This window comes from Schistocerca piceifrons, chromosome 7, assembly GCF_021461385.2.
Source record: "Schistocerca piceifrons isolate TAMUIC-IGC-003096 chromosome 7, iqSchPice1.1, whole genome shotgun sequence".
In the NCBI taxonomy this organism is placed as follows: Eukaryota; Metazoa; Arthropoda; class Insecta; order Orthoptera; family Acrididae; genus Schistocerca; species Schistocerca piceifrons.
This window is the reverse complement of record NC_060144.1, coordinates 399,563,405-399,580,292: the sequence shown is the minus strand read 5'-3', so window position 1 is coordinate 399,580,292 and position 16,888 is coordinate 399,563,405. Positions and strand designations below refer to the sequence as shown.

Below are 16,888 nucleotides of genomic sequence, written 5' to 3'. Positions count from 1 at the left end.
CCCTATTGATGAGATTTGGTGAGATGTGGTTGGACCCTCGCCCATCCCCCCTCACGTCGCCGGGTAAAAATAAGTACAAATAAAATTTTTAAAATTTGTTTTAAACATTGATTAAAACACTTCAATAAAATCATGTTTCGTTTACAAATTGTTTTTAACAAGTAATTAAAAATATTTTTTAAACACACCAAGCCTAAGTACCTTCACTTGTTTTACTGATGAAAGACAACATTATTTGCACGTTCCGTTGACCCGTATTATTACGTAGCTTTTCAGTCTCTTCATTAACACGATCACTAAGAGAACTCTTGTCGGTGAACTTCAGCTTAGCTTCCTTCCACAAACGCTTAACTTCCTACCCAGCTTTGGTTCCACAAGGAACCGAAGTGCACAGCGACTCTAGATTAATTAAGGAAGTTTTCTATGTGAGAAATCGTAGCGTAATCTGTGCATAGTTAAAAAGTCTTTTAAAAAGTTAGCGGAAAACTATGACTTACTCGCCGCCGTGTCTGCACACTATCATCATTTCCTCATCGCAGCCGAGAAAGCTGTTTTTCTAAGTACTATCAGCAATTCAACACCAGTCCAAATTAGTTTGTCCCTCAGCGAGGACCCGTGATTATTTAAGATTATTGATGGATCTTTCAACAACCACCGCATTTCATGATGCCAGGATATGTGCCCTATAGAACGTGTCGAGATCGTATTGTAATCCAGCCAAATCAAACTCAAGACGCGATTCATTGTTGCGAAACTGGTTGTACCTTGATTCCGAAATAAATGGGGATTAGTAGGTACAAAGCAGGCCCTACAATTTTTCGAAATATTTTACTTCAAAGTCAAAAAAGGTTTATGTAACTAAGGAAGATAGGAACATAGCAAGAAGCAGGATTTCACAGTACAAGTAAAGGAAAAATCGGAAATTTCTTCATTGTAATTCCCCCCCTCCACCCCCTCCCCCCCCCCCCCACACACACACACATATATATCTCGCGTATTGACCACGAGGAGAAAATTCGAGAAATTAGGGTCGATATAAAGGCTTACCGATAATCATTCTTCCCTTGCACTATTAGCGAGTGGAACAGGGTTGGCGAGATCAGATAGTGGTACCGAAAGTACTCTCCACCACACACCACTAGGTGGCTTGCGGAGTACAATGCAGATGTAGATGAATAAAGATGTAGAATGTTGACGACTAAAAGTTTTGAGAGTTTTCACAAAAAAATTGAAGGCATTACTTTTCAGCACACCCTCGCCTCACCTGTGAGGCGGGCAGAGATACTTACAGTACACTTACACACCGAAATGAGTAGTTAGTGTATAACTAAATAATGGAATTAAGAGAAATCAATTTTAAGAAGTAAACAGCAGGAGATTGCAAAGTGGTTTTAAGAATTAGTGATAGAGTTTTATAAGTGGATCAGGAAAGAGTTCAAATGTTAGAACTATACAAGAACAAACCCTGTCGCCGAATTTCTCGAAGAGCAGCTCAGCGTAGTCGACGAAGTAGTCGGCGAGCACCGGGTTGGCCCAGCCGCCGAGGTCCTGCAGCTTCTGCGGCAGGTCCCAGTGGTACATCGTTACCTGCAGGCAGACACGGCGGCCGCTTACATTTCCGCTCGTTATTGTAACAACAGGCGCACGGGCGCCGCTAAGCCATTTCCGCCGCTCTGGTATCGCTGCGCACGATAATCCTACTCGTTCGTTCTACCTGCATATTACACTCTTTTCCATTGACCGGACGAAGTGAGTGCCAAGACGTACCCGCATCTTACACGCATCGGCTGTAATGTCTACTATAAGTTGTCCAACACCAACCTAGTGTGCAACAGTTTAGCTCAAGAAGCATGCGCAGCTGTTGCAGCTGTGATGTCCAAACGGATGAAGACTTCAATATATTGTGTGGTCAAAATAGGAGGACTAAAATCAAGTGTGGTATTTTGGTAAGCTTAATAATGAAATCCATATGCTATTTTCATAGCGTATCCACTGTATCAGTGTACATTTCATACCCACGGCTTCAGTTCATATGTAAGCGGGTCCATTGCAATATCAATACGACAGTAACGTGTACCTGTGGTAGTTATAGCGCATTCTTAATTCCAATTTACAAAACTGTATGGAACATAAGAGTATAAAGAACAGCCTTTACCCAGCGGCTTAGCTCGCGTAAACATCCGACACATATACTGCACACATCTCCTCCTCCCCCCTCTCTGTGGTCACACCTCCCTCCCCTGTCTCTCTGTCTACCTTATCCTCACACCCCAAACTGTCCATCTCCTCCTCCAGACCCTCACTGTCTCTCCATAGGCTCCTCCCCCTCCCTGTCCATCTCTGTATGTCCCTTCGAGCATATCTCCTTTTCCCACCCTCTATCCATATCTTTTATTCCTCCCCTCCCTGTCCATCTACTCTTCTTCCCCCCTATTTCGCCCACTCCTCCTTCCCCCTCTAGCTGCCTACCTCTTCCTCCCTGCATCTTACCATCCCCTCCTGATCTTTTCTCTCTCTGTCCATCTCCTCCCCCTCAACTCTCCCTGCCCCATTTCTTCATGTCGATTCCTCCTCCCCCTTCTCTCGTTGTCCATCTCATCCTCCTCTACTCCCTATCTACCTCCTCCTACCCCCTCTCATTACACCTCCTCCTCCCCACCTCAACCTATTCATCTTCTCCATCACCTCTCTCACCTACCTACTCTCCCCATCTATCTTCTCCTCCCATATCTTCTCCTCCCATTACTCTCTCTGTTTCCCTCTCTCTGTCCGTCCCCTCCTTGTCCTCTCTCTCTGTCTGTCTACTTCTGTCCCCCTCTTTGTCCATTCCCCCTACTGTATCCCTCTCTCACTTTCCATCCCCTCCTGCCCCCCTGCATGTCCCTCTCCTCTTCTGTCCATCTCCTACTTTTCCCAGCATGTCCATACACATTTAGTCTATAAAACAGGACAATACTATCGCCACAACAGCATCGTTGTGTCAGGCAACGTACACATCAGGGTCTTGAAAACAGTTTTTTCTGCCTCTGACATGTAGGCTACTCTCCTAAACTAGTCGATAAAAATACCTGTGCTACACTAACACAAAACACCTGTAATGCAATGCAGCCAAATGTCAGGGGATGGAAAACCATTTCTTGCTCGCGATGTGTATGCCACACTGCAAAGCAGGTCACTAACAGAGGCTCATACAGAGCTCAAAATGGTTCAAATGGCTCTGAGCACTATGGGACTTAACATCTATGGTCATCAGTCCCGTAGAACTTAGAACTACTTAAACCTAACTAACGTAAGGACGTCACACAACACCCAGTCATCACGAGGCAGAGAAAATCCCTGACCCCGCCGGGAATCGAACCCGGGAACCCGGGCGTGGGAAGCGAGAACGCTACCGCACGACCACGAGCTGCAGACTACTCTTCTCACTTAACATGTCTGTCACGCAGGGAACCTGTATACCACAGCTCGGCGCAAACAAATTTTTTCCCGTATCTCTGCTCCTATTGGAGCTTGGAGAGTATAGCCCCTTCTCGTTCTTTCTACCCGCACACTGCACCCTTTCCTATTGACTAGACAAACTGAGCGCCACAACATACCCGCAACTTACACGCACCATCTGTAATGTCACACTTCTCTCAATTGTCACAGTATGACGGTTCCAACACCAACCCGGTGTGCACCAGCTTAGCTCAATCAAATGTGGTTGAAACTGATCCAATGGTTTGGGTGGAGATTCTAAACACATGCACATGTGCGCACACACACACACACACACACACACACACACACACACACACACACACACACACACTGCTTTATAAGAATAAACAATGCTGGCTTTCACAGATGGTATGTGTGTCTTTGGTGATTTTTATTTTATGGGCATTAGGCTGTCATCCAGGGCACATTTCTGCATTTAACATTTCGCTTCCTAATGCTCGAGTCATCATCAGAGGCTATAAGGATTCAGATAGCATTTTCAAACTAAAACAAATTCAGTATCCATATAACAGTCAGTTTGTGACATCATAAAACCTCAAAACATGTTGTGGAGCTTGTAGTGGGAAATACTTGGCGCTTTTGCCTCATTTAGCACCTAGGTTCACAACTTGTGTAATTTAAATTGTCCTTCTTTTCTGTTAAAGCGATTTCCGTGCTTTTGAATTTCCATGGCCTCTGTGTACAGGGCTACCTGAGAAAAAAAGTGAAGTACACAAGAGAGGAGAAGGAGGAAATAAAATGAAAATTTGCACGCTGAAAGGAAATGTGGCGTTATTTCAGTGATTGCAAATTCTAGTCAAATTTTCAAAGACCTTGGCTGTCAGTGGCTCATAGTTTCTGGTTAGCATTGTTGATTCTCGATCACGGAGGCCCAGGTTCGATTCATGATCAGACTGGGGATTGTCTCCACTCAGATCTCGTTGTATGTACTATCATCATTTCATCTCCATCAAAGTGTAAGTCGCTGAAGTGGCGTCAAACAGAATGACCTGCACCAGTGGCCCAACATCCCAGTTGGTGCACCCTGGCCAGTAACGCAAGAAGCACACTCACTGATACAAAGAACTTGGCAGTGTGAGGTCACTTATCACTATGGCGTTGCACACCCTCTGGTGTGGTGGAATGCACTGATTCGGTTGGGAAGAGTATCATAAAGCGATTGTATCATCACCTGATGGAAGCTGGCGCAAACCGTTGTAAAAGCTCCTTGATATCCTCGACACTGGGCCTGGAACAAAGTTAATGTCCGAGCTGGTCCCACACACATTCTATTGGGGACAGATTTGGGAATCTTACTGGCCACAGGAACACCTCAGCATCTCGTAGACAGTTCAGAGACACACGTGCCAAGTGGGGACAAGCACCGTCCTGTTGAAAAACATCACCACGATACTGTCGTACGGGAGGTGATACATAAGGACGCAATTGTGCCGACAGAGTGCCCCCAGTCACTACCATCCATGACCCGAAGTCATACCCGACAGGTCTCCACACCACGTCGTCAGGAGTAACACCACTGTGCTAGTCTCTGACTAATGGTGACGGATGACACACAATGTTACAGAGTGTCCATTTGTTCCCGGATGGCTGGTGTAAACGTAAACGAATTTCGATGTGTTTTGTGCACAATGTAGGGATCCTCCCTTGTGATTGTCCACCGGAACTCTGACGGGAGTATTCCTCCCCTCAAATTGCTCATGAAGTCCAACATTGAACCCCTGTCACATCCAAATGCCCTCTGGCAGCCGTCCTACCTGTCACATAGAATTTCAATTCTAATCATGTACATATCTGCCAACAGTGTGTACATGTATGAAGTCACATTTGAGATGCGACCATGTTTTCTGGCGCTTCACTTTTTCTGTCTGACAGCGTAGTAATGATTGGATCTTAATAAAACCATATAATCGAAGAAACGAGTTTGGTATTTTGCCAGTCCCAGCGCACTATTTGCTGCTGCCGATTTATACGTGTTTCCGAGACGACAATTAATACTGATCTACTTAAGCTGAGTGTTAATGATTCTTTTTGTGGTTCCTGTTTACATGAGCGTGTCGTGAAATTGTGTAAACAGTTCTACCTGCTATTCTTTTTTAAGTTTGAAACTGGTATCTGAGTTTTTGCAACCTCTGATGATATATCCTGCATTTGGATACGAAACGTTAGGCACACAAAATGCCTTGAAGCACGGCATATCGTCCGTAAAACAAAAATCGAAATATACATGTTAACTTTTCTTAAAACTTATAGTACAACAGTGAATTTTGTTGCTCTGTTTTATATAATACACCACAAGTAAGTCCCATTTGTTGATTACAGCGTTATATCAGCACACGAAGTTTTCAAAGAGCGCACTTGAAGTTTGAAAGAAAGTGAAATGTGCGTGGATATTTCAGTACGTATCACAAATTTAATAAATAATTTAGATTATACAACAAAACTTAATCCTTAATCAAATACTTTACATACATATTCTACAGAAAAAATGATGTCATCTATTGTCGCCAGTGGTTGAAATTAAACATGGACGTTAGTATTACAGGTTACAAAATGTAACTGAGTTACATTCTCGGAGACAAAAAACGACGTACCACGAAGGAATTATCCGAATGGGAATGTGGCGAACGTGTGCAGACAAAACCATGATTACAACTTTCGAAAAGTTGTATCCTTTATTCAAGATATAGAGAGCTTCCCAAATTGAGCAAGTCTGCAACGCGTTGGTCCACCTCTGGTCCTTATGCAAACAGTTATTCGGCTTGGCATTGATAATAGGGCCGCTGGGTGTCCTCATTAGGCATGTAGTACCTAATTCTGTCCGGTTGGCGAGTCAGATCGTCAAAATGCCGAGCTAGTTACAGGGCCCTGCCCATAATGCTCCGAACGTTCTAGTTTGGGGAGAGATAAGGCTACCTTGGTGGCCGAGGTAGAGCTTTGCAAGTATGAAGACAAGCTGTAGAAACTCTCGTCGTGTTCAGGTGGGCTTTATCTTGCTGAAATGTAAGCCCAGGATGGCTTCGCATGCAGATCAACAAAACAGGGCGTAGATCATCGTCGACATATCGCCGTGCTGTAAAAGTTCCGCAGATGGCAACCAAGGCAGTCCCACTACGTAAAGAAAGGCCATCCCACGCCATTACTTCTGGGCGTCGGGCCGTATGGTGGGCAACAGTCAGGTAAGTAGCCCACTGCCGTCTCGGGCGTCATCAGAAACGTCTTCGGTCAAGCATCTCATTGACTCAAGTAGAATTATATTCGGTGACGAGTCCCGCTTCAAACAGAGTCCCAGCGACCAGGGTGGACGTGTTTGGAGACACCCCAGACAATTGTGGGATACTAACATTGAGCTGTGCTGTGGCTCGCGTTGGTGCTTTTGGTAGGTTTCCACCCTCTGTTGGAGGCCAGACGGTATCGTTTAGATGGTATGGATGCGGTTGTTTTTCTTCTTCAAAAAATGGTTCAAATGGCTCTGAGCACTATGGGACTTAACATCTGAGGCCATCAGTCCGCTAGAATTTAGAAGTACTTAAACCTAACTAACCTAAGGACATCACACACATCCATGCCCGAGGCAGGATTCGAACCTGCGACCGTAGCAGTCTCGCGGTTCCGGACTGAAGCGGCTAGAACCGCACGGCCACCGCGGCCGGCTTTTCCTTCTTCTCATGTTGACTGGCGCCACTCGGTTTGGCAAGCGTTGCCTGTTCGCTTGTGGCAGCAGCGGCGGTTATCGATATGTATTAACTGTTGCCCTATCTTTCGGGCGACGACATTATTTTTCTTGGTCTTGTGAGTGGGCCAGTTCAGTTGCGGAGGAGCCAGGTCCGCGCAGTGAGAGAACAAGCCGGGACCGCTGGCGGCGCGCGTGGACTGCCAGATGGAAGGGCTGTGGTGACGAGGGTGCACAACCTCGTCGTAACCCAGATCCAGCAAGCTTTAAGATGAGTGCATTTCCGCTCTAAACACAGTATTCTGGGGACGTAGGGCAGAGCACCGGTTCTGGCTTTGATGTATTGTTCCATCGTTGCATTTGGTTTATCGCACGTCACGTAGCTTCAGCAAGATTATCATTAGTTACGCTCGCGAAAGTGCTTGTTGCCGGACCTTCTCAGAGATCGATTCCTGGAGCACCGTCTGGATCAGTTGTGTTTTTTATTACCTTTTGCTGTTTTACAGCAGGTTTCAAAATTTTTTTAATATTATTGCCGTTCCTGGCGAATAGGGCCTTCAGCCGTGATTGTGGTCATTTGCCTTAATATTCTAATATGGTATCTGTATTTTAGAAGTAAGCATTAAAACCTAATTTACTGCCATTTCTGGCGTCTGATGCCGTCTGCTGTTTGTTGCGACTTGCTTTTAATATTTCAATACCTGTAATTTGTAAGTTGAAGCGGATTTTAAACAATTCTTAATTTATTGCCATTCCTGGCGTGTAGGGCCTTCTGCCCAGATCATGGTGGCTTGCTTTTAAAACATTATCTGTTGTATATGTATTTAATGGTGATTTGCTAAATTGTAACTCACTGAAAACACTATTATTTACACTGTTGCTTATTCCTTCATTAATAACGTGTGGTATTGTTTATTTGTTGTTGACTCTGGAATTACTGGTTTAAAATAAATTGCGTGTAACTGTAAAAGGCAACCAACAGTAACTGATTACGGCCCCGTCGACAGTCGTAACCGAATACTGTCTTCCCTTGACAACCAGGTCACAAACGTGACTGTCGCCCACCTTACAGCCCGTCATACAGGAATGATGGTCTGGGGTGGCATTACATTTCGTAGCAGGACCTCTTTGGTTGTCACCCGCGGCAACCTCATAGCACAGCGATATTCGTCGACGATATTCTACGCCCTGTTTTCTTGTCCTTCATGCCAAGCCGTCAAGGGCTTATATTTCAGCAAGATAAAGACCGCCCGCACTTCGCGAGAGTCTCTACTGCTTGTATTCGTGCCTGCCAAGGTCGCCAGATCTCTCTCCAATTGAGAACGTTTGGAGCACTATGGGAAGCGCCCTACAGGCATCTAAGGCTTTTGACAGTCTAATGCGCCACTCTGACAAAACCTGGCACGATATCCCTGGGGAGGACATCCAACAACTGTATAAATCAATGCGAAGCCGAATAACTGCTTGCATAAGGGCCAGAGGTGGACCAATGGGTTGTTGACTTGCTCAATTTGTGAAGCTCTCTCTTTCTTGAGTAAACCATCCAAATTTCCCGAAATTGTAATCATTTGTTTGGCTATAAATGTGCATAACATCTACCGATTTCCGTCCCATTCGGGTAATTCCTTCGTGATTCGTCATTCTTTAATGTATTTAATAATCATGTAATCTGCAATTGTAACGTATACTGAAGTATAGTACCACTAATACTGATGATTGAAAAGTATATAACAGAAAATGAGAGACAGAGACAGTTCAATTCAGTTCCCATAAATATGAGATGCAAACAATACAGACTCATGAAACTTCCTGGCAGATTACAATCTGGGACTTCTACCTTTCGCAGACAAGTAATCTATCAACTGAGCTACGCAAGCACGACTCATGACCCATACTCACAGCTTTAGTTCCGGCAGTACCTCATCTCCTAACTTCCAAATTTCACAGAAGTGCTCCTGCGAAACTTGCAGGGCTAGCACTGCTGGAAGAAAGGATATTGAAAAGACACGGCTTAGCCACAGCCTGGAAGCGTTCTGGAAACTTAGATTCATGTTCTGATAACATGTAGAACGTCTGTAGAATAAAAGGTTGAGTTTACGCTTATGCAGCTTGGAAACATGAAAGATGGTCACATGTTGTTTTTGTGGTCTTCAGTCGGAAGACTGGTTTAATGCAAGTTCTCCATCCTACTCAAGCTGCTCTATCCTGAGTAAGCCTCTTCATCTTCAAATAACTACTTAGACCTACATCCTTTTGAAACTGTTTATTGCATTCATCTCTTGGTCCCCCTCCATAACTCTTACCCCCACACTTTCTTCCAGCACTAAACTGATGATCACTTGCTATCACGGAACGTATCCTATAAACCGTTCCCTTCTTTTAGTCAAGTTGTGTCACAAATTTCTTTTCCCTCCAATTCTGTTGAGCGCCGCCTCATTAGTTACATAATCTAACCATCTAATCTTCAGGATTCTAGTGTCCAATCGCGTTTCAAAAGCTTCTGTTCTCTTATTGTTTGAAATTTTTATTGTCCACGTTTCACTTCCATACAAGCCTACACTACAAACAAATAGCTTCGGAAATGACTTTCTAACACTTAAATCTACTCAATGTTAGCAAATTTGTCTCCTTCATAAACGCTTTTCTTGCTATTGCTACTTCACATTTTATATCCTCTCTACTTCCTTCATCATCAATTATTTTACAGCCCAAATAGCAAAACTCATCTACCACTTTTGGTGTCTCGTTTCCTGATATAATACCTTCAGCATCGCCTCATTTATTTATACTATTCTCCATTATCCTTGTTTTGTCCTTGTTAATGTCCATCCTATAGCCTCCTTTCAAGACACTGTTCATCCCATTCAGCGGTTTTCCACGCCCTTTGCTACATCTGACAGAATTACGACGTCATCCGCAAAACTCAAAGTTTTTATTTTCTCTCCTGATCTTTAATTCATTCTCCAAACTTGTCTTTGGTTTCCTTAACTGCTTCGTCAGATGGTCACCTAACTGACGTGAACAAGGTCGAGGAATGGGATCGTCAGCAGATTTTTTGAAGTAACTATTTCAGTTACGTGATTTAGGGAAAGCTCGAAAAGCTAAAATCAGAATAGTTGGACGCGTGTTTGGAGCAGACGCATGGCGATTGCGAGTCCGTTGTCTCGACCACAGATCCACCTGCCTCTGTGCAAGCGACACACACAGTTTTGCTGCGTGCGCTGCCGTCGGCTTTCATCTGGTGAAGCAACAGGACAGGACAAACTTCGGCTTTCAGCCGACGCCATGCGGAATAATCGGCTTTCAGTTGTCGTCATGCGGAATAATCCCATAATATTTCTGGTATAACGCAGGCCATCCAACAGCACACTCACATTTCGTCCTCACAATGGGACACAGGAGTGGCCTAAAATCCCGCGTCAAATCTGCGGGAACTCCATCGCGCAGTCGCCACGTGTGCCGGTGTATACCGCGAGACGCATGGCTCTGCATTACCAGCTAATGGAGTTCCGTCGAAATATCAATCAGTGCAGAGCTTCGACGATACAAAGCAGAACGCGATAAAGCCACCAGCAGTGGAGCTAACACACGCATGCCCTGCGAATTACTCTTGATGGGCAATGACTGGAACCTCGAACACCAGCCTGTTACGTGATGTTTGCAGACTCACGAGGCACTCTTGATGTCACCGATGATCATCTCTATCACTTCCGATTCCCGTCCAGTTCATAATTTTTGGTTATTCTGGAATGGCGTAATACTCCGAGATGTACTGTTTGTGTAGTCGGTAGTTCCAATAACGACACTGCGAACTTATGAAGAAAGAGGACTTTCGTTCGTGAATCAGATGGTTATATAATGTCAGCAGGGGCCGATTGATATGAAAATTACCGCAGAATCACTCTAGTACCACATTCATCAAAAAAATAAGAGCACCTTATTTAAATCGGTAACACAAACTTGAAAGTGGTTTAGAACAGAGATAGTTTGATTTTACAAGACGTAGGGGCTGTTACATTAAAAAAAAAAAAAAAAACAAAGATTAGCGACTTAGCAAAACAGTACGAAACATATTCAAAGATTTGGGGAAGGCTTCTGAGAACGTGGAATGTAATAATTTGTTTTACATACTTAAGTTGTGTGGTACCAAAAACAGCGAGGAGGATAACCCATTCTCTTTTTACGAGAAGTAGATCGCGAAATACAGCAAGACGGGATAGCTGCCCCACTCGTTAAACAATTTATCTCCTTTTCTGCTTTCTAATCTACACGTAACGCAAGGCCTTCATCCCGTTCCTTCACGGGGTCGTATGTTAATTTTTGTATCTAGCAGTGCTAATGGCAAAGAGTGGCCCGATGCACTTCCTGTATAGGCCATCGCAGTTGCTGCATTCTCCAAATGTTGAATGGACTGCCAACCGAATGACTGAAACCATGTACTCTTCAAAATTCGGACCTGCTGACAACTGTTTTAGGATTAACACACCTTATATGAAAGGCCAAATTCCCCCATTGAAAAAAGATACGTTTCTAGGTTTCCATATCTCAATCAGTAAAAACGGAGCCTTCATGGGTTCACTTTTTTGTCTGTTGTCTGTCTGTCTGTCTGTCTGTCAGACTGTTAAAACCCTTTTTCTTGGATCGGTATATGTATAAAGTTCAAATTTAAGTCACATACTAAGTGGCAGAAAGCCATTTCTGAAAGTATTTGTATGGAACGCGGCATGTATGGAAGTGAAACATAAACGATAACTAGTTTAGACAAGAAGAGAATAGAATGGTCGAAATGTAGTGCTACAGAAGAATGCTGAAGATTAGTTGGGGTAGATCACGTAACTAATGAGGAGGTATTGAATAGAATTGGTGAGAAGAGGAATTTGTGGCACAACTTGACTAGAAGAAGGGATCCGTTGGTAGGACATGTTCTGAGGCATCAAGGGATCACCAGTTTAGTACTGGAGGGCAGCTTGGAGGGTACAAACCATAGAGAGAGACCAAGAGATGAATACACTAAGCGGATTCAGAAGGATGTAGGTTGCAGTAGGTACTTGGAGATGAATAAGCTTGCGCAGGATAGAGTAGCATGGAGGGCTACATCAAACCAGTACCTGGACTGAAGACCACACCAACTAAGGTCTACGGTCCCCTGGTTGTGTAAAAAGTCGAAACTTCTACGTCAATGCAGTCAGTAGATACGGCCATTTATGTCACGTATTTTGATATTCACAAACTTTTCATTGACCTAGCATCATGAAATTTGGTAAGAATCAAGGTTTGACGGTAGAATTAAAGGGAAAAAAATCCGAAACTTGTTAATTTGTAATTATAACACTCGAAAAAATATTTTTGTCATCTGTTGTCCGAGTATCTGTCAGTCTGTTAAGACTCCCTGTTTTCTCTGGAACGGTTGTTCGTATCAAGTTGAAATTTATGTCACCGGAGGTATATTGTACCCTGGCAGTGCAGAAACGATAAACTTCTAAGTTAATGTAATCAAAAGATATGGTCGTATATGTCACATATTTTGATACTCGCAAACTCTCTCAAAACAACCTATAGTGTACATCTCGTAGATCTAGAATCATGAAAATTGGCGAGAAGCAAGGTTTCACAGTACAAGTAAATGAAAAAAAAACAGAAAATATTCGATTTGTAATTATATCACATGAAAATCATTTCTTTCGTCATTTTTTTCAGACTTCAAACTTAAAATCTGCTCGAAAGTCTTCGAATCCCTGATAATAGGCATAAATCGTCGAGATCCTCCGTTCCCAAAATGGATTAACTGTCTGTATACATAATTAAGTTTGTACAGAACCTTCAGAGCGCGGATCCTAGTCGTACTTGGCCAATTTCTTCTTTTTCCTAAGGTTTGACACTTCAAAAATTATTCCTGTTCGGAATTATTGGTTCCATAATATTTGACCTTTAAAATATAATTCTTTCAGAATTACAATGCTGCAGTTTTGTTGTTCCAGTTTTCCTGTTTACGACATATATACGTGTACTCAAATAACGTGTTACTTAATGAAATGTTCCAATTAAAAAATATAGCTCTCCAGAAAGTTGCTGGCGAGCTTTGAAATTTCCAGTGCACGTCATAACTTCCCTCTCACGTAATATTACCTACCATTTTTGACATTTTTTTAATTATGCGGTTTATAGCTGAACCGAATTACTTCATCGTCTGATATATATTAGCAATTTTTTCTGTTTTTCATATTATTAACGAAGATGTAATTACTGAGAGTTTCACCATTTTGCAGCTCCTGTACTACGCACATCTCTACATAAGAGTAACGCGCAACGGAATAACAGTCTCCAGTGATTGTTCAACGCGTAAGCGCTGTCAATAGTTATTCGTGAAGTATAGTCATTATTTTAGTCATTCTGTTTGTCATTTTCCGTTAACCAGTCGTCGTCCAGCATTAAAAGAGCAAAGTAATCGCGTTAATTACCTGTTTTGTCACTTATGAGTCATTTCTGTTTATCTTTAATCATTCAGTCATTGCACGAAGAGTGAAGGTCGAAAACCCGCTAAAAACGTGGAATTTGTCTGATATTTCCCGTGCAAAAAAGAACGAGTTAAGCTTGGCAGTTGATATAGTGCACCGCGCCTTCTGCGCCAACCTATTAAACAGAGTAACATTTGCACCCTACGCCCTCCATTCTTTGTTAAATGTGTTCCAGTCTCTGTTATTCCCTTTAGTTTTGTGCTCGACGGCTCCTTGCAATACAATGGAAGTCTTGATGTCTTGACACACGTCCGGTACCCTCTTCTAGTTTCCTTATCGATTCCTTGCCGAAACTCCTCAATTCTTACCTCAGCAGTCCACTTAACTTAAAACATCCTTCTGTAAAACCGAATCTCTAACGCCTCCATTCCCTTATTCTCTCGTTTCCTTACAGTCGATTATTCAGGCTTGCTTACGAATCTGTGCTCGTAACGTACATTATGAGAAATTCCTATGTTTAATAGTAGTAGATTTATCTTGGCCAGGAATGCTCTCTTTGCCTTTGCTAGTCTGCTTCTTAAACCCACCTTGCTTTGTCCGTCGTGTGTAATTTTGCTTCCAGGGTAGTAGAATTCCTTAACTACTTCTACTAAGTGGTCTCCAATTTTGATGTTGAATATATCGCTAATTTTATTTCTGCTATTCCTCATTACTTGCGTCTTTCTTTGGTTTAGTCTCAATTCATACTCCGTACTGTTCAGATCGTTTATGCCATTCAACGTGTCACATTCACCCAGCATAGCAATGCCATCAACAAGTCTTACCATTGATATACTTTCACCCCGTATTTTAATCCCATACTGACACGAAAAATCGTTTTGTTGCCACTTCTACTAATGATTTTAGAAATTTCAAAACATCATTATCTACCCCTTCTGCCTTATTTTATCTCAAGTTATCCTCAGCCCTGTCATGTTCTAACAATGGGTCTCTTACGTCTTCCCAATTCTTCTTCTATAGTGTAAGCTGACAGTTCTTACCTCTCGTAGAGGCCGTCAGTATACTTTTCCACCCATCTAGTCTCTGATCTGTGATTAGCAATGGAAGCCTTTTGTACTGACGCCTTTGCTTCTAATTTCACGGAAAGATATTTTGAGTTTTCTATAAGCTGAAAATGTCTTCTCGACGTACATTTCCTTTCAGTTTTCTTCACTTCCTGTGCAACCTTTTCGCTTTAACTTCCTCGCACTTACCATCGATTTCATTCCTCACATACTGCTGTATTCCTTTCTCTTTCTGAACATATTTGTACTTCCTTGTTTCAACGATCAGGTGAGTTATTCCTTCTATTACCATAATTTCTTCGCAATTAGTTTTCTTGTGCCTATATTTGGCTGTACAGTTTCTGTTTTTCATTTTTTCAGGGATGCTCCTGCTTCTCCCATTGACCTGTCTACTATAGCATTGGTTACAATAGTATCGATGGCCTCAGAAGACTCCAGATTGGACGATTTCCGCATCGTACTGTCTCTTACATTACTATTAAAGATGCAGTTTGTACTCTCCAATCAATTGCCGGTCTGTTGCCTTATGAGATAATCTGCACGCAACAGACGAAGCAAATATTTCCATCATTACTGTCCTAGATACAGACTTAAAATCTGTGTACGGACCTACCGCGCATAACTGCAGTGTTTCTAGGTCTATCGAGATTAATTGCATGTGTACAGATGACTCGATATAGATGTCTCACAGTTTCGGGAATTCTGATCTAAGTTTTTACTAGGCACCAGTAAAGTCGCCTGCCACAACTGGCATAAGAAACTTTTAATGTGTGTTTCCGTATGTAAAAACACTGCGAAAACGTTGGAGTTGAAGTCTGCTTACGGTGACCATCCCGTCTGCCGTGATAGAAAATAGACTCAGTGTCGAGAAGGACAGAGGAGAGTACGTTCGATAACGCAGTACGCCTTACCATGAAAAACACCGACGTACTAAATTATCAGAAAAATTTCAGTCTCTTGAAATGTCATCCCAAAATTTTTTATTTACCATTTGAGCACTAAGAAAAAAGTTAAAACCACGTAACTGACCGATATAATGTCACTGAAGAACACGGTGGAAAAAGTTGAAGAGATTCCTTGCTTTTTAGTGATAAAAACTTTATAATCTGGGCAACCACAGCCACGATAAATCACGTTGAGAAATATAACCGCTTCAGCTGTAAAATCCTTTAATTCTTAGGCATTATCTGTTTCACACCATTTACAGCTGCATCTTCAAGTGTAAATTGGATTCAAGTCATGACATTCATAACAAATTATGGGAATTCCAAGCGCTCACAGTCAGTCCCACGGAACAGACTATGCGCAGAGACGCATAGGTCGTAACAGTATTAAGATATGGTGGAGAATGCTCCGATAAAACCGAACGTCACCATGTAGAGGTGAACACCCGCTATGACACGCTATGTAGAAGACAGTCCACCGGCTAAAAACTTTTAATCGTCATAACAGCAGTGTGCCAAGGAAAATCGACTGCCCTGTATGGCTTCACTTTAGAATCAAAAACAGAAGCAGGCACCGTTGTGGCAAGTGCAACCCGGAGCATTCTGTGATCACAAGACAGCTGTAGTGAGACTGAATACCGTAACATCCAAACAGACCAAAACTAAACGCGAACTACATCTATTTAAAAAAACAGATAAAATTCGTTTGACATCTTTCTCAGAGAGAGTTTCCATTCCTTCCGCTCTTACTATGCAAGTGTAGGTCAACTGTGGTTTGAATCCAAAGAAATAGTATCGACGGCAATTGAGAGATAAATATCACATACATGAATAAGAGTTGGTGCTGATCCTCCATGGTACACAAAACAAGTCAGAACACTACTGCAGGAGCAACGAAAAAAGCATGCCAAATTTAAAAGAAAGGCAAATTCCCAAGATTGGCGAAGTTTTACACAAGGCTCAAAATTTAGCGCGTCCTTCAAGTCGAGATGCTTTTAATAGTTTCCAAAACTCTCTCTCGAAATCTGGCAGAAACCCAAAGAGACTCTGGTGATATGTACAGTACACCATCGGTTAGACGCAATCAATACCTTCAATGCGCGATAGCAATTATGCTGTTAGTGATAATCGTACCACTAAAGTAGAGTTACTAAACAAGATTTTCCAAAATTCCTCCACAGAAAAAGACGAAGTAAATATTCTCGAATTCGAATCAAGAACAATTGCCAACATGAGTAACTTAGAAGGAGATAT

The 16,888-nt window shown here is 42.6% G+C and overlaps 1 protein-coding gene across 1 annotated transcript in view; it reads right to left on the bottom strand.

Annotated features, from left to right (window-relative positions):
* The window catches only part of LOC124805121 (myrosinase 1-like), a 217,336-nt gene that overhangs the window by 69,822 nt on the left and 130,626 nt on the right, over positions 1-16,888 (bottom strand). The window contains exon 5 of the mRNA XM_047265573.1: positions 1,465-1,587. Within this exon, the coding sequence (XP_047121529.1) occupies positions 1,465-1,587 (123 nt within the window). The remainder of the gene's footprint in view (positions 1-1,464; positions 1,588-16,888) is intronic.